Here is a 26,201-nt window from a genome sequence, read left to right as displayed (position 1 = left end):
GGCCTTCAATGATGCCTGCCTGACAAGTGCCACTTCCTACACCTCAGGCGTGGAGTTCTGTGCACAACTCCGCGACTGGGCAAAGGAGAAATTGGCGGACCAGACTACCACAATCCAAGATATTGCCCAAGATAAAGGGGAGTCTGTGGAGAAGTATCATGCTAGACTCATGCAGGCCTTTGATGATCTGGGATTCTCCCATTATGAAAAGGCACACACACACACACATTATCAACTGCTTTTGTTTCAGGGCTCAGAGAGGATATTAGAAAAAGCCTGATGGTGGCCCGCCCTGAATACCGTTGAATGAAAACGTCTGATTTATTGTTGGTGGCCAGAGGTATAGAAAATCAAAAAGGTAAAAAACCAACACCCCTCATGGTAACCCATGACGAAGATCCCACCTACACTCGTCCACCACCACTGCCCAATACCAAGGAAAGGATCACCTGTTACAACTGTGGGAAACAGGGTCACTTTAGAAAAGAATGCAGAGCCCCAAGATATCCCAGATGAGGCAAGGATCCCCATGAAGGGCAACGGGGACATGAACCACCACCACGCCCCAACTCTCGCTAGGAAATCGGCAAACCCGTGTCACCCCTTATGGCAGTGTCCTCAAATGGGACTGGGGGACCCCTAGCAAAGGTCACGTTACCTATACAAGGAAAACCTACCACTTTTCTCATTGACACGGGTGCAGCCAGAAGTGTGTTGAGGGCTGTGGACCTGCCTGATAGTTCTTTCCTTTCCACTATTGATGTTTCCTGCCTAGGAGTGGATGGGGTGCCCCGCTCCAGTTCACTTACTGAGCCACTCCAGGTGGGAACATTTCCTGATTTACTTGCCAGATTTGTGGTGTCCTCTACATGTCCCTTGAATCTGCTAGGAGCTGATGTGCTGTCCAGATTGCAGGCTTCAATCATTTTCACCCCTGAGGGGGGGTGAAGTTGCATACTCCCCTATCCTCAGACGACTCATCTGCCTTGTATTCTCTGCCTCGCATGATGACACTTCATGAAGCAATAACTCCAAGTTCAATACCACAGGAAGTACTTGACAGAATCCCTGCGTGTCTATGGTCCACAGGACCGGAAGACATTGGTCACTTGAAAGTGCTACCAGTATCAGTCAAGCTCAAAGAGGGCGCATCGTTGCCCCGGAAACCACAATACCCACTTAAGTTGGCTTAATCAACAGCTATCTCAAAACATGTAGCTGCTTTGGTCCAGAATGGGGCCTTGATCCCCTGTACCTCACCACGTAATACACCTCTTTTTCCTGTCAAGAAGAAAACGCCTAAGGGAGAACCTGACAGATACAGGATGGTGCAGGATCTGCGAGCAATTAACAAAGTCACAGCGTTGGACACCCCAACTGTGCGAAATCCACACACCTTATTATCCGGTGTACCTCCAATGGCTGAGTACTTCACTGTGGTGGACCTGGCAAATGTATTCTACAGTGTACCCCTGCATCCTTCCTGCAGGTACCTCTTCACTTTCTCCCACGAAAGACAACATTACACCTGGGCAGTTATGCCACAAGGGGAGCAAAATTCTGCGAGTCAGTTTGCCAAAGCCATAGCCTCCATACTTGATACATGGCAAAAAGAACACTCTTCAGTGACTCTCCTCATATATGTGGACGATCTTCTCCTCTGTGCAGATGACCAACACGCTGCAGAAGTAAATTCAGAAAGTCTACTATGCTACCTTGCGGAACAAGGTTGTAAAGCCTCCAAAGACAAAATACAGTGGTATTCCAAAACAGTCATTTTTTTGGGCCACTACATTTCCAAGGGTGCAAGACATCTCACATTGGACCGAGTAGCTGCAATCCAGGATATTCCCCAACCAAAAGCAGCTAAACAACTGCATGCCTTTCTTGGACTCATTTCTTACTGTAGGGCGTGGATCCCGGATGCATCAATCCTTATGCAACCACTCTATGATGCCCTCAAGTCTGTGCCATTTACCCTGTCAAGCGAGGCTCTGGACAATTTTATTCTGCTGAAGCAAGCAATATCCACCGCTCCTGCTTTGGGCCTTCCAGATTATGGGAAACCCTTCAAACTGTTTGTGTCGGAAAAGAAAGGCCACGCCACAGGGGTCCTAGCCCAAGATCATGGAGGACGGATCAGACCCATTGGGTACTATTCTTGTCACTTGGATCCTGTGGCAAGGGGTGGCCCTTTCTGTTTAAGAGCTGTCTTTGCTGCCCAAGCTCTGCTGGACAAGATTTCAGATCTCGTTTTAGCACATCCCCTGCTTCTTCTGGCACCGCATGATACTGCTGCCATCCTGAATCAGGTGCAACCCAGACACCTGCCCATGGCCCAGCCATCAAGGATTTAATGGATGCACTACTCCTGCCTGACCAAGTGGCTGTCTTGAAGGTTAAAGCACACGGCAAACTGAATTCTCAAGAGGCCAGAGGGAACCACTTGGCAGATATAACTGCTAAACAGGCAGCAAGAAACCAGCGAAAAATGGCCGAAGTGGCCAAAAAGGAGAGTGAATCCTCAGCACAAATGCTTTTGGCAGTGCATGTGTCATCTGACCAGCAATACCTAGCCTCTATGCAAGGAGCTGCTCACACAGAAGAAAAGTTGGAATGGATCGATAAAGGAGCGGACCACGATGGAGATCTGTATTTGATGAGAGGGAAAAACTTGTTTACCAAGATATATGTATCCAGCAGTTGTCCAATGGGCGCATGGACCTGCACATGTCTCTAAGAACTTAAAGAATTCATTGATCAGCAAATACTACTGGGCCCCAGGGATAACCACCTTAACCAGAAATTACTGCACCTCGTGTGCAGTATGTGCAAAATACAATCCGGGAAGAACAGAAAAGACACCACAGAAGCGTTTGGCGAAACCCCTCTATCCGTTCCAGAGGATACAGATTGATCATATACAGATGCCAAGAAGTGGCCAATATGATTATGCCCTAGTAGTGGTGGACATGTTCTCCTGCTGGCCAGAAGCCTATGCCGTTACAAACATGACACCCAAGACCACGGCTAAGAAACTACTAAGTGAGATAGTATGCAGATTTGGGGTCCCAGAGGTGATAGAGAGTGATCAGGGCCCAGCCTTCACAGCAACCCTTACAAAAGAGATTTGGGCAGCACTGGGGGTTCAGTTGGCACTACACACCCCATACCACCCTCAAAGTAGCGGGAAGGTAGAAAGGATGAATGGGACACTAAAAAACAGGATGTTAAAGATGGCCCAAAAGACTAACATGAGTTGGCCAGACAGTTTGCTCATTGCCCTGTTCAGTGTCACACACAGCCACCGGGTGAAACATGCCCTATCCCCTTATGAAATTTTGTTTGGTTGAGCCCCCAGACTTGGTTGTTACTTTCCACAACAGTTACAGTTGCAATCTGATGTGCTAACTAGCAATGTCACACGTTTGTCTAGGGAATTAACCAATATCCATTTGCAAGTGTTTTCCTCCATTCCAGATCCAGATTCAGACTCGGTAAACCCACAGTCTTCAGCCAGGAGACTGGATGTTAGTGAAGAATTCACGAGGAAAAATTCCCTTGATCCAAGATTTGATGGACCATTCCAGGTGCTGCTGACCACAGCTACATCAGTCAAGCTAGGAGGGAAAAGCACCTGGATACACACCTCCCACTGCAAGAAAGCCCCATCTTCTGAAGACAAGACTCTGCCTGCACCACAATGATCGTGGTGTATATCCTTTGTCTAATAAGTTTGGTAGAAGCTCAGCAGATAGCTATCACCAAAACAGGTACTCAACAGGCAGCCATCACTAAGACAGATGGCATCACCACATTCTGGTACAATTCATCCAACACACAAGTGGTTGCGTTTACCTTTGATTTTTGTAGCATAATACCCAGATATTGCAACAGGTATGAACTAGGTTGGGCAAAGCGGGCTTGCATGGCGATTCGCCTGGATCAGATATATATATGTGTAACGGATGATTATTGGGGACAAAACTGTGACCATTGGGGATCAGTGGGATGGAGTACCGGAGCAGGCTGGGGGTATCAACCACAGAGCGCCTTAGAAAGGAGAGATCACATGGGCAAGCCCCTCATTAAGCGTATGTCCATCTGGAAGTCAGGGTGTAGTGATGACGGAGAAAGACTGGTCTTAAACATTGAGAATCCCACCCCCCGTGATGCGGGACTTTACTGGTTAGGCAGGTACCCATCGTATGGTGTTCCAATAGCAAAATTTTACCTAAAAGACATGTATAACGTATCAAAGCCAATAACAAATCCCCTTAAACCTTCTATCACTGCTATAAAGGACATGGTAGCAATGGCAAACCCAACCTTTGAAGAGACGATGGCAGCCGAAACCGGGTTCTCTGACACTAATCTGTGGCTTGAGTGGATGAGATTCAGTGCAAACCAACATAACAGAAGTAACTGCTATGTTTGTGGTAGTGCCAGGCCACACTTAGGGACAGTCCCTCTCCAGATACCACAAGACAGTGGGGAATGTTTCCTCAGTCTTTTCACTAATACATCCACCAATCACACTGCGTATGAAATGTGGAAAAAGGAGTATCCAATAGTTATCAAAAACCCAAAGCCTGGAGAGGGCATCACAATATATCCCGGGAACTACACCTGTTACTCCAATTACCAGGGTAAGGGAAGGTTCCTGGGTAATTTCACCGAAGGCTACTGCTCCACCTACAGTAAGGTCCCGGGAAGTTAACACAGAACCAAATCCAGTCACTTGGTGATGTGTATTGGATTTGCGGGGACCTAAAAATCAGGACCAGATTGGAGGGAACCTGGACAAGTGAATGTGCCCTGGCAAAGGTCATTATGCCTCTCCATTTCCTAACCGAAGATACCCCTGATACATACACTGACCCAGAACACAGTCAGAGGAGGAATCGAGCAGTTCTCCCCGGAAGCTTTGACCCTCATGTATACATAGATGCTATAGGGGTTCCAAGGGGGGTCCCTGATGAATTTAAAGCCAGGGACCAGGTAAAAGCTGGTTTTGAGTCTTTTATCCCCATAATAACTGTCAACAAGAATGTAGATTGGATTAACTACATATACTATAACCAACAGAGATTTGAAAATTACACTAAAGATGCCCTCCAGGGAATTGCTGACCAGTTAGCCCCCACTTCCTACATGACATTCCAGAACTGGATGGCCTTAGACATGGTGTTGCTGAGAAAAGAGGTGTTTGTAAAATGATAGAAAAAATGGGAACCTGCTGCACCTACATTCCTAATAATACTGGCCCAAATGGTAAGGTTACTCTAGCTATAAAGAAATTAGAAGATCTGTCACTGGAGTTGAAGAAGAACTCAGGTATCACAGACCCATAGGATCAATACTTTAGCTGGATGAGTGGGTGGCAGAAGGTGCTCGCCCAGATAGGGGTAACGGTATTAATAATCCTGGTTCTTTTAGCGCTGATTGTATGCTGTATTCTACCTTTCGTAAAAAAGTTAATGAGCAAGGCTGTAGACAACAGCACACCTACATTTCTCCACCAAGAAGTGGTGGACCCCCTTATGATGGAAGATGACAAACCCTTCACTCCTCTATAGTCACTCCCTGTTCAAAATCTTACAATTCTAAAGGGTTATAGGGATAGATAGTGCCTGACTGCACCTCTCCAGCTGTATCGAGGAGGGTAGTGAACAAGTTGCTGCCTAACTCTATATACAGCCTAAAAGAGTTGCTGAGGAGAATGGGCCAGGCGAAGTAGGACCTTTAGTATTAGGGACAGAAAAGAGAAAATAGCCATTTTAGGGGGGACTGTGAAGGAATGTAATGTAGATAATAATAATAATCTGAAAATGTCTATTTTCTTATGTGTATACATGTTTTTTCTCCTTACTCATTATATAAGTATACAGATTTGCTCTGTTTCTTTATCTTCTTAAAATGGCGGATACACCCTACATCCCACATATCAGAAGAATGCGGAACTGGAGACAGAACCAGCAACAACCAAACCTCAACATGAAGTTTCTCCATTTATTTTCTCTTCTATCTTAACCAATAAGATGTACCTATTAGACTAACATAGCAATGATTTATTTTTGTGTATAAAACATTAGCACCGCATCGAATAAATTAGAAGTGTAACAAGTAATCGTGCTGAGCATGTCTCAGAGTGTTTACTTCTATATGCATGCATATCCACACTTTCCAATTAGAGACAGCAGCAGATAACCTTGAGCTCGATTGAAGCTCTTAACCTTAACATTAGAAGCATGTGGTATCTCTCTAGAGCAGCTTTTCTCAATCTTTTTATTTTTTTTAATACTGAGGAAACCTTGAAATTACTTTCTGGGTTCAGGAAACCACTGCTAATAACTACTATATCTACAGTTTACAGCACATTAGAGTGTGATGGTCATTGGAATGAATGCTCCTCATATCTGTGGTCATTGGGGAAAATTCCTCCTTACAGATAGCTAAAAAGATCATTGTTGTCAGTAGTTACTCATCTCAGAGGCAGAAGTTACCCATTGCTCAAGGAACCCTAGGGTTCCACAGAAGCCTGGTTCAGAAAGGCTGTTCTAGAGGTAACGTGGACAAGGTCAGGGAGTAAACCAGTGGTCTGCAATTTAAGTTAAAGTGCATGTATAGCCAAAACTTTTAGTTTTGGATAAGGTAGAGAACAATTTCAGATTAGAAATGTATTTTTTAGATGTGTCTTGCTGGGGAGGTTTACCCTCACTTCCTCTCTTGGACATGCAACAAGAAGTGAAAGAAAATCTACCTGATGTGAAGGGAATTCCCATCTTAGTCAGATGTTACTGGAACAGTCCCCCCCCCCATTGGAGGATATTCTATCAACTCTTGCTCTCATGACAACAATGTGATTAAGGATTTCTGCTTAGGCAAGCCATAGATTATTCATTTTTCTTTCCTTCCACCACAAGTGGAAGGAAAAATCACTCAATTCCCCCATCAACATAGTCAGTACTGATGGGGGAATCTGTCTCGCAGTGTTATTGTGTTCTGCCAGCAGAAAGCCTTCCCAGCCGGCAGAACATGACGATTGCTGCTAGTGGCTATAGCCACCAGCAGTAATTGCATTTAAACATTTTGACAGGCTGTCTCTACCCATGTCAATCGATGGATCAACTTGGGTACAACCAGCCTGCCCATAGATGGATCGAATCTCGGCTGGTCCCTGCTGAACTAGCCGTGATTTGATCCATCTATGACTGGCTTAACTCTTTCCCTTGGTGACAGAGGGTGAATCTTCCCAGCATTGACACAGACCACAATAAAAGTCTGACACATTATTTGGGAGCAATACGTATGGAGAGGGAGCTAACTGAAGAACTTATTTAATTGACGTTTGTGAACCTAGGCACTCATGCCTAGTCAAATGTAGAAAAATAAGCTGAAATCCTGCAACAGGGCTAAGTATTTATGGTAAAACTGGTAACAGTTAATATAAATAGGATATCCCAGTCACATGTCTATACAAAGAACAAAACTATCTGCTAAAGACTATAAATCATTATCCAATGATGATAACTGCTTATATGAACTATAAGAAAAGCTACTTTACTTATGCTTACAGGCTGTGGTTGGATGCTTTATTTAATGAAAAGTAAAGGCACTGATCTACATTATTTTTCAGCCTTCAATACTAGAATTGTGTCAACAACATGGCTGTTTCTGTATATATTGTGTATAACGCTAGCTGTTGTGGACAGCGATATTCCTTGCCATATCACAGCGTTCAGGATTCATCCTCTGTGGAATCACATAACTCCGTAGAATAACGTGACCAGGTACCACCTCGACGTACGTTTCGTGAGTTACGTTTTTAGGAAAACGAAATGTACGTCGAGGCGGTACCTGGTCACGTTATTCTACGCCACTTCCGGTCCCTCTGGTTGTCGTTTGGAGCCGGTGGAACGCACGCCATTCATGGAGGTGGACGCAAGGTTGTTACAACACATCACTCGATATGACAAGCCAACAGCCCCAGTGCCAGGACAGGCACTTTTAAATGTAAGGAGCCATTTGGCCACAATTTTATAAATTATTCTTAATAAACGTTATCACGCTATGGATGTTTTCCATTCTCTTTGTATATCCCGCTTTTATCCTTGAGGAGGAAGGTTCTCACATATCTCCAATCCAATCCATGTAAGCAGGCACTATCCTGCACAAGCGTTGTTTGACTATCTTTTTAATTAAAGAGGTCAAATTTTTCTGGTAAGCAGATTACATATCCATTCACTTTGGGTGCTGATTTTTTAGGTTTGGTGAAGGATCACTTATTAATTTGTTGGAAGATATCATCACAGCTGTTTCTTTGTTGGATTCACATGAACTTTCATTACTATCTTCAATATGTTGGGACTTTATTATTAATATTTCATTATATATTTTTTCAATTGAATATTTCACTATATATTAATTAATTAATAATGATCCCGCGCTACAGCCATAAAAATAATGTGCAAAACGTGACAAATAAATATTATTAATAAGTGTAGAAAATTGATTAATTAATAAATTAATCCAGGGACATTCAAAGTAAAATGACAAAAAGTCAATATGGTGGTTAGAAAGTCATCTTCTATTCAGGCATCTTTCTGATTACTGTCCAAAAATGCTTCTCATAAATAGACTAAATTAACCACACATCTTGAGGGAGAGAGGTGTGTGCTCTCATCAATGAGCTCCCAGAACTCTCACCTTAATTTCTTGAATCATCAGCATGTATTTCTATAAGAAAATCTGTTCCTCTATTCAGACATCTACCACCAGGGGGTCCTCCATTCCAGCTTGTGTTATGCTTGTATGGAAGCTGTAAACCCCTGATGAAGTCAAGTGATGACGTAACGCATAGGGAGTGGCCGGAAGTGGAGGTCGAGTAAATACCGGAAGTGACGTGAGAATGGTGTCCAAACGCCACATGATTAAGTTTTTAAGCTTTTTGTATTTTTTATTCATGTAAGAGTCCAGCCTGTTTACCTAATAAAAGTAATTGTACATTTTGGACATGCTACACTATTGGAGTTCTCTCTTTCTCCCACCCTCTCCCCTTCTTCCTCCCCCCCTCCCCTTCTGGGAGTGTGAGAGCATTACGAAGTCGTGAGTTTACAGCTTCCATACAAGCATAACACAAGCTGGAACGGAGGACCCCCTGGTGGTAGATGTCTGAATAGCGGAACAGATTTTCTTATAGAAATACATGCTGATGATTCAAGAAATTAAGGTGAGAGTTCTGGGAGCTCATTGATGAGAGTACACACCTCTCTCCCACAAGATGTGCAGTTAATTTAGTAATCGCTGATGAAGTCTTGATGTGGACGATACGCGTGCGGGAGGTTTTTGGACATCACTGCAGCCACCATTCAACTGACGCTATCCTTTGATGGTATTTTATCTTTATCCCAGCACTAGCGCATAGTGCTGTGTATGTGAGTACCTGACTTTTAATAAATGTTACCATTTTAGCCACGCAGTGTGCACTATGTATTTTCATTTTCATTGCATGTGAAATGATCATCAATATTGAGTGCCATCCATATTACCGTGGGACCATCTGCCTATACAAGTCTTCATCCCTATCCACTTTTTAGGTTATTAACTATATATTAATTATTGTCACCTAACCTTAATAATAATATTTTGTAGTGTGAACACTTTAAGATATATTAGCATCACACTATAGCACCCCCTATCCCACTATAAAGTAGAAGATTACCTCCTATATAAATTACAACCCCTCCTGGATACATTTAAATTTAAGAGTAAGGCGTGGTCCAAACTACCGTTATCTGTGGTGGAACGGATGAACCTCATCAAAGTGATTTGGGCACCACAATTATTGTACATTTTACATAATTCTTCTGTCAGGATCACCAATAGCTGGTTTAAAAGAATAGACTCTCTCACTTATATGGAAGGGTAGGAATCCCAGAATTTGTTGGTCCATTTACAATTGCCAAAAGACAGCAGGGGGCCTAGCAGTTCCTCAAGCGCAATTATATTTCCTCGCTGCTCAATTACATTCTAACAATGGACAGGATACACAGTGATTATTTTAGTGTGCCCTGACATGCAGAGAAACAAGCAGAAAAATCCAGTTGCAGACCTCTCTATTCTTCTACATAAAAGAATAATCCCTAGAAGTCCACCAGCAGACCATTTCAGTTTCCCTGTCGTCCCTTTGAAACTCCTTGCTATAGCTCAGAATCTTGATTAGCTTGGGTTGGGAATTAAAGGATAGATGAGCGAATTAATGAACATGCTAAACTAACAGGAAGAATTGTGTCTGTCAACCCTAAACCCATATCCCTGACCCCTTCTTTACATCCTTACTTTCTTTTTGTCTTTACCTCCCCATCTATCCCCTCCCTCTCTCTTTATGTTGCTCTTTCTTTCACCCCCTATAACCTTCTTTGAGGATAATATGGAGTTCTAAATGTGTTTTCCTTTGTTTATAAATTAGCTCAGGTCACCCCACAAGAACAGACACTGACTTCACAGAGCCAGGCGATCACATAAAAGAGGGTTATTGAGCAGTTTCAAACAATCGTTTTTCAAATAATCCTTGTCAGATTGATGGTACTGCCCAAATGGCCCACAAGATCGTTGGGGAAGGGTGATAATTCAATTTTATTGATGTATTGTAATGGAATGTGGACACTATTGTTATGTGCACCTAATATAACAACTGTTCCTCAATATGGTGTAACTTTTCATTAAAACCTTATGGGGAAAAAAAAAGAATTGTGATTTTCTCCAAGCGTTTTTCGAAGTCAAAATTGTGTGATGACAGCATGTGCTGTTAACACTCAATTATAACAATATTCTAGGAAGAATGGGTGGCTGATATCAAGAAAAAGGTCCTGTCAATAGCTGCATAATAGCTTCCATAACTGCTCTAATGTGTTTTTTGAAGACTTGCCCTTGAACTCGACTTTGGTGAAGTATGTAAGATAGATTAAAAAACCTGAGATACCTCTAATGCAGTTGCAATCCTTTCTTCTTTGCCTTCCATCATTGCTCTGCTTATTCCCTCCCTCAGTACTTTGTAGCTTTCACCACATACCAAGAAATGGTCCATGTGATTTGTCTCAGTGTCCTGCAAAAACAAACATGGCACAGGGTAATAATGAGTGTCAGTCTTGCCAAATGTTAAGATTATTCCATATATACAAAGCATATTTGATCTAGGTACTTGCTAAACATTTTTAAAAAGGACTGCACACTAAGAAAATGATGACTAACATCCTAGACAAAATAGCACAAACAGGTTAATTTACTAAGGGAAATAAATAACTGGCCGCGCTAAACTGTGATGATGTGCAAACAAAATAATCACTCAATTAATGTGAAATCCAAAAAAAAAGCAGCAATGAGTATGGAGACTGAAACTCCTATCAGTGCAGCAGTGGATCCTGTGTAATATATGGGCTGCCTTTGATTTTAACATACACTGAAGTGGGAGATACTGCAGCAATCCAGCCAAGCAGCGTGTGTGGAACTCCTTCATGATGAGGCTATCATTTATAGGCTGATTTGACTAAGTAATAGGGTCTATCTGTTCCGGTAAGAGTCTGTTTCTTACGGTGGTGATGGTCCATATGGTGATCACACTATTTGATTCAACACGATATTTGTAACAGAACAACAGTGATTTGGCATTCAATTGAGACTGTCATTATTTTTTGCACATATGTAAATTGGACTTTATGATTTTTTTTTTTTGGATTTCACATTAATTGAGTGATTATTTTGTTTGCACATCATCACAGTTAGCGTGGAAAGTTATTTATTTATTTTGCTACACAGTTTATCTGACTGCTTCTTACCAGAGGCTTGATTTTGCACCTGCCAGCATGATTTCTATAAATTTTTTTTAATTTACTTAGGGGCCTATCACATGGGCTTTTCGATCAAGTCAGTCTGTCAGTTTTTCAAGCAGACCTGATCGGACTCTCCAGTCTCCCCTACGGACACATGCCGCTAACACCCGCCACTATTCGATCCGATCCGGACGGATGGTGGTCCTATTTTCCATCCGTCTGCCGGATCGGATGAAAACGGACAGGCGGTCATATTCCATCCGATTTCCCCATATAGGAAAGTCCATGTCCGCTCTGCACAGCGGAGTGGACCTGTCACCCGCCTGCTCAGTGGGGGTCAGTGGAGCGATCCCCCCCCAGCAAGCGGATTCCGTTAAGCGGAGGCGTCCGTGTGAAAGGGGCCCAAGGGAGTAGAGCATTATCACATTGCAAGGTGAATAAAAATGTGAAGCTGTGCTGACTTCAATCAGCCACTCGTGCATACAAAAAAAAAAGTTTTTTTTCTTGCACAAGTAAGTTTTCACTTAGCATTACCTCATTCAATAAACTGTGTGAAAATTCCCTTGGCAAAATGAGCATTCTCTACTCCCTAAGTATATAAACCCAATTGAGTTTGCTAATTAGTTTATGAATACTTTTGAATTTATTAGTTATTCTGCAAACAATAGGAAATAACAAATTGCAAAATTATTAAATATATGTGGAATTCTGGCAAAATCATTTAAGTTGCTTCACATATGAGTTGTGGCAACACTTGCCTTTAAAGGTGTGTTATGGCAGTGCACGCACCATGCATTGCTGTTCATTTTAAATAAAAATCCTGGTCTGGCCGCACCTAGACTATGCTGTCCAGTTCTGGGCCCCAGTCCTCAGGAAGGATGTACTGGAAATGGAGCGAGTACAAAGAAGGGCAACAAAGCTAATAAAGGGTCTGGAGGATGTTAGTTTGAGGAAAGGTTGCGAGCACTGAACTTATTCTCTCTGGAGAAGAGACGCTTGAGAGGGGATATGATTTAAATTTACAAATACCAAACTGGTGACCCCACAATAGGGATAAAACTTTTTTGCGGAAGGGAGTCTAACAAGACACGTGGCCACTCATTAAAATTAGAAGAAAAGATGCTTAAACTTAAACTACGTAGAGGGTTCTTTACTGTAAGAGCGGCAAGGATGTGGAATTCCCTTCCACAGGCGGTGGTTTCAGGTTTCAGCGGGGGGGGTATCGATAGTTTCAAAAAACTATTAGATAAGCAGTACCTGAACGACCGCAACATACAGGGATATACAATGTAATACTGACATATAATCACACACATAGGTTGGACTTGATGGACTTGTGTCTTTTTTCAACCTCACCTACTATGTAACTAAATAAATGTAAACTCCAACAGTAATGGACTGCTGTGCGTTGTGGTATGGTAGGTAGGCAGAGGAGGCGCAGGTGCAGTTCTCAGTGCTTTGTGGTGCAGCGGCAGTGTATCAGCCCGCACAGATGTGAAGAGATCAAATATAAGAAAGGTCAGAATATCTCTCAGGTTCTACTGTTCTGTGTTCTCTTTCTCCCTGTCCCATTGGCAATGGACAGACACTTATATTTTTAGGAAAAATAGTTTGAAAATCTAGTTTTATAATGTTAATAGTATTCCCATTGGAGAACCCCCTTCATTTTCTGACCCTGTATAAGCTGTAACCAGAATAAGAAGATAGGAAAATCTACCGGACCAGAAAGCAAAAAAGCAAAAAACTAAAATATAGACAGCCCCAGAACACAGGCCCAATGACCCCAGAACACAGGAGGTTGAAGTTTATGTAAACCCAGACAATGTACCTTAATTGCCTATTTTTGGTCTGTTAAATATACAATAGAGAGCATTTGTTATATGTGTACAATAAGTGCAAGAAACTACTTGTTGACCCTGCCAGAAAACTTGTTGGCTAATAACTTCCTGTAGTAAGTAGATAACAGCTCAAGTGCATCAAAATCTCAAGCGGTTTTATCAGATTACAAACATGCCTGCCTTTGTTCATGTCTGTAGCATGATGGATTGATGGGACTAGTAGTTTGCACAAAATCGATAATGATATTTGTGCTTTGTTTTCTGGCAAGATCAACAAATGTTTTCTGTAAATGCTGAAAATGTTTTTAGATCAAAAAAGAAAACAATTGCAGCCACAACATCCAATGACTGGTAAGCTGACATATATAAAATGTTATGTTCTTGGGTTTATATATTCTTTATATGTGTTACCTTATTTTGCAGCATTTCTTGAGGGAACAGCCATGTGAATGCACGGTCTTTAAAATGTCTTTGGACTGTGTCCATGCCATGCAGGTTAGCCAGTTTGCGTATTAGATAAACTCGGTACCAATCATTGCCAGACTGGGAACATAAATCCTTCACACATCTCATGTATTGTTCATGTATGCCCCCTGAAACATAATTCCAATGTTACATAATAAACTACTTAAAGAGGAACTGCAGTCTGCTGACATCATTTGTAATAAAAACATCTTTGCCATTCCTAAGCTTACTTCCAAACACTTTGCATATTATTTCATATATACTGTGATTCTGTACATGCCAAATACTCTGCAGAAATCTCCCTCTACTAAGTCTGGCTGCATCCATTTTAACTGTGGGCAGCTGAAGCTGCTGCCTGTTCACTTCCTGGATTTACACAGAAGCACACCTCCAGCTCTCATTGGCTCTTCTTGTGACTCACCCCCCTCTCTTCCTGGCAAACTCTCACAAGAGTTAGAGAGAGAGCTGTGCATGATGTCATAAGCCTAGGTTTTTTACCAGACAAGAAAGAGGAAGTGGGCTGTATAAGGTATTTACTGGCAGAAAAAAAATGTTTTACTATCCAAAGTTAAAACAACAAGGGCAGAAGATTTATTAGATGGGAATATGAAAAAATGACTGAAGTTCCGCTTTAAGTAACAATACTACACAGCAAGTGATGTACACAAAGACCATATGAAACTGGAACATGACAACCCCCCTGTTTCTTTCTTGCTTAACCTTCTGGCCTTTATCCTTACCTTTAATCATTAGATGACACATTCTACTCACAGTTTTCCAGGGCTGTAATGGGATCTAATGTTGCACTCACTTTTGCAAACATATACATGCACCAATATAAACATAATATCTTATAGCCTAGATTGGCACCACATGTGTTGTTTTATCATTGTTATATAGACAAACTCATGCTCCTTTGGTCTGGAAGTGTTAATGGACTGACACAGAGAATTGATAAGCTCAATGATATGCCTACCCCAATCAAGTTTACTCTAAGGGCAGGTTTATACCTGCTTTGCTGTCTAAAGAATGATCTGCGCACAGATCGCTCTGCAGCAAACATTTGACAAGCGGTGAGGAGGCATTGTATCGCCTCCTCATCGCCTGTTTAACCCCCTAAATACTGGACCACCATGCTGCACACATTGTGCGTGGTTGGGGGGCGATTGCAGTGTGGCCACATTCACTTGCGCACCCGCTGAGAACAACAGGGGGTATAGTGGATTTATAGATATATAGTGGATAAAGTAGAGGTGGATTTGTTCTGTATTTCTGTCCTAGGGCGACAATGCTGCTTCTGTATGGATACAGTATGGTGATGGTGTCACCCTAGAATAGGAAAAGTGTTACTGTCAGGCTACATGCCCACAAACGTTTTAAAAAAACGAGCTGCAAAGCTAGTACCGACGCCAGGAAAAAAGCGGCGTAAAAAACGCGTCTCTTTTTGTGTTTTGCATTGGCGTCAATGCGCGTTTAGCCACGCTAAAAACGAGCTGCAAAGCTAGTACCGACGCCAGGAAAAAATGGCGTAAAAAATGCGTTTCTTTGCGTGTTTTGCATTGGCGTCAACGCGCGTTTAGCCACGCTAACTTTCAGCCGTGTTTCTCTGTCTCTATTCAAAATCAATGGTTCCCTATGGGAGCCCACTGATTTGAATAGAAGTCGCACCAGAAGTCGGATCAAGATGATCCGACTTGCGGTGCGACTTGTGTGCTGAGAATCTTGAAGGGGAACCCTGACAAAATTTTGAGTGAGGTTCCCCCCCAAGACCCATACCAGACCCTTATCCGAGCACGCAGCCCGGCAGGTCAGGAAAGGGGGGAGGGAACGAGCGAGCGCGCCCTCCCCCCAGACCATACCAGGCCACATGCCCTCAACATGGGGGGGTTGGTGCTTTGAGGAAGAGGGGGCCCCTGCGCCCCCCCACCCCAAAGCACCTTGTCCCCATGATGACGATGACAAGGGCCTCTTCCCGACAACCTTTGCCTGGTAGTTGTCGGGGTCTGCGGGCAGGGACTTATTGTGATCTGGAAGCCCCCTTTAACACGGGCCCCCCCACCCTAGGTGAATGAGTATGGGTACCCCTACCCATTCACCTAAATAAAAAAAGTGTCAAAAATAAACACACTACACAGGTTTTTAAAGTATTTTATTAGGGCAGCTCTGGCTCTTCTCCCTCTTCTGGCGACGTGTTTTCTCCTCTCCGGTTCTTCTCCCCTCTGCGCTGTCCTCTCTCTCCGCTATCTTCTGCTCTTTTGCAGGGTCTTCTCGCTCTTTTACTGGGTCTTCTCCCCTCTCTGGTTCTTCTCCCCTCTGCGCTGTCCTCTCTCCACTAGCTTCTGCTCTTTTGCTGGGTCTTCTCCCTCTGTTCTTCTTCCGATGTTGACTCAACGCGATCTTCCGGTGTAATGCTGGGTCCGCCATGTGCAATGACTTATATTGGCATGGGGCGGGGCCACCCGATGATGTAAGTTAGAGGCCACGCCCCTTGTGATGTCATCACCCCATTATGCCACGGGTGATGACATCACAAGGGGAGTGGCCTCTAACTTACGTCATCGGGTGGCCCCACCCCATGCCAATATAAGTCATTGCACACGGTGGACCCAGCTTTACACAGGGAGATCGCGGCGAGTCAACATCGGAAGAAGAACAGAGGTAGAAGACCCAGCAAAAGAGCAGAAGATAGCAGAGGGAGAGAGGACAGCGCAGAGAGGAGAAGAACCGGAAAGGGGAGAAGACCCGGAAAGGGGAGAAGACCCAGAGAGGGGAGAAGACCCAGAGAGGGGAGAAGACCCAGCAAAAGAGCGAGAAGACCCTGAAAAAGAGCCGAAGATTGCAGAGAGAGAGGACAGCACAGTGGGCAGAAGAACCGGAGAGGAGAGAACACGTCGCCAGAAGAGGGAGGAGAGCCGGAGCTGCCTTAATGAAATACTTTAAAACCTGTGTAGTGTGTTTATTTTTGACACTTTTTTATTTAGAGAAATGGGTAGGGGTACCCATGTACCCCATACTCATTCACCTAGGGTGGGGGGCCATGATCTGGGGGGCCCCTTGTTAAAGGGGGCTTCCAGATCTTGATAAGTCCCCGCCCGCAGACCCCGACAACCACCGTGCATGGATTGTCGGGAAGAGGACCTTGTCCTCAAGGGGGCCCCCTCTGCCCCAAAGCACCAACCCCCCCATGTTAAGGGAATGTGGCCTGGTATGGTCAAGGAGGGGGGGGCGCTTGCTCGTCCCCCCTCCCCTCTACTGACCTGCCAAATCAATGGTTCCATAGGAAACCATTGATTTTGAATAGAGACAGAGAAACGCTGGATGAGGCATAACGCTGTGTATACAGCGTTAAGCCTCGTTAAATCGCGTTTAACACCTTTTACTATCGTCTGGCATTTTTACAGCTCTAGCGCTGGAGCCTCAGAACGCTCTGGTCCTGGATTTTTTTGGAGCTTAAAAACGCCTATGCCACTTACAGCTCAAAAACGCCATGGTGGGCATGAGGCCATAAGCTAACATGGAGAGGCGTTTTTAAGCTGCAAAAAACGCTCATAAAAGCAGCTGTAAAAATGTCCGTGGGCATGAGGCCTCAGAACTGCAAAATGATGATGCAGTGTATATGCTTTTTCCACATACCTCTGGGTTTGACTGACATCACTTCTGCTGCCACATCAAGTGCCAGCCTCACCCTGGCCACATCCTGAAGTAGCTTTACAGATGTCTCCTCCTTTCTTTGCTGCTTGTTGCTTCTTAAGTAGTCTTGTAAAAACAGCGCTTCCACTTCCAAATATTTGAGTTTTTCATTTTCATGTTGAACTTTTTGTTTCCTTTCATATAGTGAATCCTGTAATAAAGCCCAGGTATATTCAAATAATATGCTATATGTGAACATTTTGCTTAATATCACACATATATGCCTGTTTACAACACCACTGTCCGGATGTTTCTATTCTCCAACCAAAGTACAGCTTTCAAATTTTTAGAAATCCACCAAGATGTTCTGTGCACGTGCAATGGGGCCACAATCACCTCACTTGGAAGCCCACCTGTCAACCTTGGGATGGACTTTCCAATTAAATGAATAGATCTGTGGGGCACATACACTACTACAGCTCACCAGAGGATTTATGAATTTAGTCTTAGGCTATAGGGTGCCAATGGGCTGCATGATGAAGCTTTACAGACAGGTAAATTCAGGATATGCTTAGTGAAATGGGAGAGGTGACTTTTCTTGAATGCCTAGTTTAACCCTAAAGATATGAAAACAAGCAATGTAATCATATGATGCAGGAGGTTAATAATGGATCCGAATGGCACACTCCATACTTGATAGGCAGGTCACAGAAATATCCAGGTTCATCAATATCAAAAAGACATCAGGACTCACACAAGGAGATGGATATATTGTGCGATCACCAACAGGATATAAACCCAATAAAGAGAAAAGCAACAATAGTGAAGCCCGTAAAGGTAAAACACACGTTTTTATTGTAGTCTACTTACAGGTAAAAAGGAATATCATGACATATAGCAAAAACTCAGCGGCTCACAGCGTACTTGCATCGGCCAGCCTGACATGTTTCATCCTATGTGGATATCATCAGAGGTGTGGCCAATGATGCAAGCACGCCCAAATATATACTAAACATCTCAAGCCATGCTGACCTCTGATAGGACAGCATGACATATATTGCAGCTGTTTCGTTTAAAAGCTCCGACCGCACATGCGCACTAAGGCCGTGCTATCCAGGAAGCAGGAAATGGAAGACAGCATTATTCGGCCGCACATGCGCAGTGCAGCCGTGCGGTTTAAGAGAACAGGAAGACAGAACCAGCAAAGTCACCTATCACCTCAGATGGGAGGAACGACGTCAACGCCGATCGGAAGTAATATTGGCATAACACAGCAGAACACTGCCCGTACGCCATAACAACATCCGGAAGGTGAAAATCAAAACACCTAGCCCGGAAATGATGTAGCTGAGGCGCATTTCAACCATGTTTGCGTCTCAAGCTAAAATAAACAATAGGATACAAAGATGGGAACAATGAACAGCAGTATAAAATTAATTAAACAGAACCCTACATAGACCTTCATATTAAGAGGGATCTCACAATTCTAAAAAATGCAATTAAAAAAGCATATTTAAAAAATTATTTAAAAAAATGGCAATATCTTACATTGAAGAGAAGAATTAGGAGGCTCTCAAATATACAATGCAACAATCAAAAGATAATACTCGCCATAAAAAATAATATATATATACACACTCACATAGACTTGTGTGGTAGACATATAATATTAAAAAATTCTAAAAATACAGGTATAAAAACCGTAAAAATAATTATATGTAAACACTGCCCACTAGTGTTGAAATATATAAAAAATTAACTATTATTGATAAAACAATTTACATCCCAATCGACATTCATGCCGAAAGGGGTGTAACACTTTAGGTCATATATCCAGCGGGTCTTGAGTTTGGAGATCTCCCATTTGGACAGACTTCCACGCCAGTGTGGATTGAACTTGTTGATGGCCACAAAGGTAGTTCCCTTAGGATTTTGATTATGGCACTCCAAATAGTGTCGGGAAACAGTATGTTTCGGGAATCCCTTCTTTATATTTGTAATGTGCTCATTTACCCTAACGTGCATGGCACGTGTCGTGCGGCCCACTTATTGTAAGCTGCAAGGGCAAATCAATAAGTATACCACATTTAATGAGGTACAGGTGATAAAGGTGTTGATGTCAAAAACTCTACCAGTGGTATGAGATTTAAATTGGCATACTTTCTTACTCTTATCCTTATTGATAGCACAGACATTACAATAACGACAAGGGTGATAGCCTTTAGACTTTGGAAAAAACTACACTCTATTAGGAGCATCCAAGATATTGGGTGCTATTTGAAGTTTAAGGGGGGGGGGGGGACTCATCTAAAAACAACCTGTGGCCAATCTGGAAGCACTGGACCCAATAATTTGTCATTTTTTAGGACCCCCCCAATGTTTAGTAAGAATCTTCTTGATATCAAAATGTTGCTGGGAATAGTAGTAACCATTGAGAAATTATAATCAATCTCACTAGATGAGGGTTTTTTTCTTATTCTGAAGAATAGAGGCTCGATCCATACTACCCACTTCATTGATTACTATATTCAAATCGTTAGGTGAATAACCTTTTTCAATAAATTTTTCTTTCAGAGTGGCGGCCTGTATGAAGAAATCTTCTTTAAGAGTACAATTTTGCCGTAAAAGGAGGAATTTGCTCTTAGATACTGACTTAAGTCACGAAGGGTGATGGCAACTACCCTGTCCATTATAGCCATTTCTATCGGTACTCTTAAAGAAAGTGGACATATTGAATGCACCAGGGGCGGATCCAGATTCTAGTCTCGGGAGGGGCACTGCCAGAAAATATATTTTTTCGGGGTACATCTATCGGGGAAATGGCTGGTGTTGGCGCTTCAATCATCACGGCACCATGGTTGTTATGGTGTCAGGATGATTGAAGCGCATTATTACATTGTTATAAAAAATTAAATAGTTTAACTCACCATAATGCAGAATCAGTGGGAGCCCCGAGTGTGTCACTTGCCACGTCACCTGTCACCAAATGCAGATTGTCACTTGCCACATGTTGCGGATTGTCACTTGCCATGTCGCTTGTCACCAGATGCAGATTGTCACTTGCCACGTCGCCTGCCACATGTTGCGGATTGTCACTTGCCACGTCGCTTGTCACCAGATGCAGATTGTCACTTGCCACGTCGCCTGCCACGTGTTGCGGATTGTCACTTGCCACGTCGCTTGTCAGCAGATGCAGATTGTCACCTGCCACATGTTGCGGATTGTCACTTGCCCCGTCACCTGTCACCAGATGCAGATTGTCACTTGCCACGTCGCCTGCCACATGTTGCGGATTGTCACTTGCCACGTCGCCTGTCACCAGATGAAGATTGTCACTTGCCACCTGCTAAGGTGGTCTCTTGTGTCCCAGAGACAGGCAGCAGAAAGATGATGTAATCTCTCTGCTGCCGCAGCTGCCTGCATGGTGAGGGGGGAACTGCAGGGATGCAGGGCGGGCGCCGGGTGGTGAGAGATGATGTCATCTCTCTGCTCCCCCGCCCGCCGGCTCCCTGATTGGCCAGCAGCCAACAAACACATCGAGCGGCGCCGGCACATCTCACCAACTGAGCCGCCAGGCCAGCCCGCTGTCTCTCTCCTGCGGAGCAGCCCGGCGGCTCTCTCACCTATGAAGCCGCCCGGCGGCTCTCTCACTTACGGAGCCGCCCGCCGGCTCTGTCACCTATGGAGCCGCCCGCCGGCTCTCTCACTTACGGAGCCGCCCGCCGGCTCTGTCACCTATGGAGCCGCCCGCCGACTCTCTCACTCACCCGCATTTTTCGGAGGGGGCAATTGCCCCGTTGCCCCCCCCCGGATCCGCCCCTGGAATACACCATGTACAGTTAGACCCAATAAATTGATCTTATTGGTGCTGCTCTCAAATTGTAATACAATACCCAATGGATATTTCTATGACCTGCCTATCAAGTATGGAGTGTGCCATTCGGATCCATTATTAACCTCCTGCATCATATGATTACATTGCTTGTTTTCATATCTTTCTGGTAAGCAGATTGATAGCACGTGGGTGTGGTGTGCTTTCCTTTGCACATTGAAGTTTGGTGGAGGCTCTATGTCATCTCTATCTTATATTGTTTTTCACATGGACTATTACATATATTTTTATATATTTTGCTTCATCTAAGCGCTGCATTTTGGACTTTTATATTTGTGTTTGTTGAATCAACAAACTATGCTGGCTGCTTTTCCTGTTCCCTTTTTTTAGTTAGTGCAGATATTTGTTCACCCCGTTAACCCTAAAGGTCCTTTCATACCATACTGCACATAAAAATGTGTAAAGAAAATGCATGTGCAATAATGTGCATTTGTATAATTTTTATGTGTATTGCATTGCATTTATATGTGTTGCGTTGTAAATGAGGCACACATAAATCCATGTTTTCTATGTGTGTATTGCAGTGACCTGTGTCTATCCAGTGCAGAAAAATTAAGGTAATCAGATGTGATGTCAATGAGCCCTTAAGGGTCAAATATAGGGGCCAAATAGCAAGCGGCATTGGTCGGTGGCTATTGAAACATTTGGACCATGCGTACGGCAGCCGGGTTGGCTTCTGTCGAAGGGGCATGACTGAAAAAGGCCTGCCAATTTTATCTAAATGTAAAAAAAAAATGCTGATAGGAAGGATTTTTAAAACAGAAGAGACTTGAATGGTCTCTTTTGTCATAAATGTCTTCCCCTGCCTGTCAGCAGTAATGTGATCTGAGCCGTACATGCGGAGCTAAGACCACAGCTTCACAGCCTGGCACCCACTGCGCATGCGCGAGCGGCGCTGCGCGTCGTGACTGGTCGCTCAGTTACCTGGGACCTGTATTGGGTCCCAGATGATTGACAGGAGGGAGGGAGCAGAGCCGAGCCCTTCCTGTGCCGAGGGGGAAGTGATGTCACCAGCCCAGGCACTGGAAGAGGCAGACTACGAGGGACCCCCCAGCATTTAGAGGTAAGTAAGTCATGAATTTTTTTTTTTTTAGGGTGGAACACCACTTTAACAACCAGTCTCCTACAAAAAATAAATAAAAATAAGCATGAAAACTCATAAAAAATGTGTGAAAAAAAAAAAAAGCGCAATAAAAACACATTGAAAAAGGCATAATTATGCAGCAACACGTGTGAACATAGGGTAAGACTTTACACACCTTTTTTTTGATACAACTAGAATGCACAAAGCAAGGTCCATAAAGACATGGATGAGCGAGTTTGGGGTGGAGGAACTTGATTGGCCTGCCCTCAACCTGACAGAACACCTTTGGGATGAATTAGAGTGGAGACTGCGAGCCAGGCCTTCTTGTCCATATCGGTGACTGACCTCTCAAATGCGCTTCTGGAAGAATGGTTAAACATTCCCATAGACACACTCTTAAACCTTGTGGACAGCCTTCCCAGAAGAGTTGAAGCTGTTATAGCTGCAAAGGGTGGGCCAACTCAATATTGAACCCTACGGACTAAGACTGGGATGCCTCACACAGGTATGGAAAAAAGATATGAATATTGGATTAAATGAATGCTAGTAGGAATTTCAGGCCAGAACCATTTTGCAGTAAGCAACTACAAAGCACATATAAGGCCTCATTTACAGGACACTGTGTCCCACTGAGAGCTTTGTTTATGCAGCTGCCTAGAGCTGCACACAGGCATCTTATGTTACTCTATAGGGACACAGTGGCTCTACTGTGCCACACACCCACATGCCTATCAAAGTAGGACCCGCGGTTGTATCCATACAGTCACTGCTTCTCCATGGAGTAACATAGGCTGCCTGCACACAGCTCCAGGCGGCTGCAGTTGAATAAAAAAAACTCTTTCATCCTGTACTGGCCATAGCACATGTGTTAATGAACCGTAACAGTGCTTTTTTTAACAATCAGAGTAGCTCACGTTCAGCCATTTCTAGCTTGTATAAGATTTTATTGAAAATGTTGTATTGTCCAATTGTTGTTTTTGTATGCCAAATATAAAATTACACATATACATGGGTGAGTTCAAGAAGGGAGGGGGTAAAATCAGTAGGGAGAGGTTGAGCAACAGATTGAGAGAGAAATAAGAAAAGAAGTAAGGAGGCAGGTTAATATCATGACTGGAGTACGAGTACTTAATGTGAAATGGAACAGCTTAATGTAACATTTACATTTGGCCTTAAAGTTTTACTAAACCCAGGACCCTGCATTTACTAATATCTGGTCTCCCACAGTACACAGAACATTGAAATGCAATTATTTTAGTAAATATAAACTGCTAAATACCTTTTCTCATCAGCAGTATATAGCAGTTTTGTGATTTCTATCAGTCTGGTTAAAGCTTGTAGGAGATTTCATTCTACTCTGACTGTCCTTTGATGTGGCAGGACCCCTGACCCTCTGTCTGAACAGTGCTGATTGGCCCTGTGCTGATCACATGCACTCTCCCAAGAAAAAAAAAAAAAAAAGCTCTCTAGCAACACACACCAAACTGAGCATGTGCAGAGGGACTCCAAAGGCTCCGTTCTCTCAAAAATACAAAATCATCCTGATGTAGTTGTGAAGGCAGCAGATAAGGGTGGCAACATGGTTCTTATGACTAGGAACCTTTATGAAACTATGTGTCACAACATTCTATCCAACCCTCACTGGTATCGGCATATTCCCATACTCCGTGCCTCCTCTTTCAAAGATGAATTTCTTACCATTATCAATGACGTCTATTCCCAAGGCCTCACTGATAAAGACGTTTACGATTACCCGAATGTTCGGTCTCCCAGGGTGGCGACGTTCTATGCACTCCCCAAGGTGCATAAGAACCCCTTGTCGCCCCCTGGGAGACTGATAGTTTCAGGAATCGGTTGCCTTACTGAAAATGCTAGCAGGCTTGTGGACTCTGTCCTAATGCTACACGTGGCAGCCTTACCCTTATATACTAAAGATATGCTAGATTTGCTCAAACAGATTGCGGGGGTGGTCGTTCCTCCCGACTCCCTGCTCGTGACCTTGGATGTGGAGGCCCTGTACTCCAGCATCCCGCACGAGCAGGGAGTCGAGACGATTCGGACCTTCCTTTATGAGGAGGACCATCATCATTGGAACGACAACTAATTCATTCTGAAACTGTTGAGATTTATCTTAACTCACAACTGGTTTGATTTTATGGGCTCCCACTACCTCCAGGTACAGGGCGTAGCCATGGGCACTTGTTGTGCCCCTGCCTATGCCAATCCGTATCTGGGGGGTGGGAGCGATATCTGCTTTCCTGCGAATCATTGACTAAATTCACTGATCAGATCCTATGTTGGAGACGTTATATCGATGACGTCTTCATCGTATGGACAGATACCCATCATTCGCCCGTGACGATTTCATTCAATCTTTACACAATAACCAGTTTAACCTAAAATTTACCTATACCTGTTACATCAAATATACAAACTTCCTTGACCTTGTCATCTACAAGGACAAGGATAACACAATAACAACCAACCTCTTCTGAAAAACTACAGCCGGCAATACTTTGCTGCAGGCAGCTAGCGCACACCCTCCAGCACTTATTCGAAGCATAGCTCAGTACATCAGACTCCGCCGAAACTGTACGCAGATGTCAGACTTTCAGCATCAAGCCAAGTTACTACAATCACATTTACTGGCACTAGGTTAAAGCCTCTCACTGCTGTGTCACGCCTATAACAAGGCTGCGCGCCAATCGCGCAGTGACCTGCTTTACAAAACCAAGACCCCCCTGAAAAAACCGACAGTAAAACTGATTACTAAATTTTCATCACATCACGAGGACATCAGAATGATAATGGACACACACTGGCATCTCTTACAAGAAGACCCAATACTTAGAAAACATGTGGGTGAACGTCTGGAAATCGTTTTCAGATGTGCTAACTCTCTTAGAGATAGACTTGTAACCAGCCACTATGCAGCACATAACCTTTGCACACCCAAGCTGCCCTTGGGGACATCACGTTGTGGCAATTGCGCATTCTGCCCATGGGTACTACCTGGACATAAAATTCTACTCCCCAATGGCGAGACCTACCACCCTAAATTTTCTGCCACATGCTGCACACAAGGGATAGTTTATCTTATGGTGTGCAAATGTGGGGCTTTTCATGCGCGGTAGCCGGCGGTCGGACCGGCGTGTGTCACTTCCGTTCGGATCTGACGCACTTCTGGTGGGGATGTGTATAATATACCCAGTGCCTCAAGCTGTCAGCAGAGGCTGATGGGCTATCAAGCTACGCACATCGCTTCCACGGCCTGGTTTTTTACTCTTGAGGTAACTACTCTCTTCTATTGATGTACACACCACTAGCTCTATCATCCTTGTGGCTAAAATAGCAGCTCTGCTCCACACTAAAAAACTTTTTTGCTTGCATTATAGGTGTTCACCTCCCTGAGCTGCTGGTCTGTTTTTTCCTCATGACTACATAAACAGACCACAGTACCA

At 43.7% G+C, this 26,201-nt stretch overlaps 1 protein-coding gene across 5 annotated transcripts in view; it reads right to left on the bottom strand.

The window, feature by feature from the left end:
* Positions 1 to 26,201, bottom strand: part of RNF213 (ring finger protein 213) — a 631,031-nt gene that overhangs the window by 115,570 nt on the left and 489,260 nt on the right. For all 5 annotated transcript variants that reach the window (XM_073621071.1, XM_073621073.1, XM_073621072.1 and 2 more), the window contains 3 exons: positions 17,768 to 17,975; positions 14,081 to 14,262; positions 10,985 to 11,107 (listed from right to left, as the gene is read on the bottom strand). In XM_073621071.1, the coding sequence (XP_073477172.1) occupies positions 10,985 to 11,107; positions 14,081 to 14,262; positions 17,768 to 17,975 (513 nt within the window). The remainder of the gene's footprint in view (positions 1 to 10,984; positions 11,108 to 14,080; positions 14,263 to 17,767; positions 17,976 to 26,201) is intronic.

This window comes from Aquarana catesbeiana, linkage group LG03 (genome assembly GCF_042186555.1).
Source record: "Aquarana catesbeiana isolate 2022-GZ linkage group LG03, ASM4218655v1, whole genome shotgun sequence".
NCBI classification, from domain to species: domain Eukaryota; kingdom Metazoa; phylum Chordata; class Amphibia; order Anura; family Ranidae; genus Aquarana; species Aquarana catesbeiana.
Note: the sequence above shows the minus strand (reverse complement) of the source record. Positions and strands in the feature narration are given on the sequence as shown.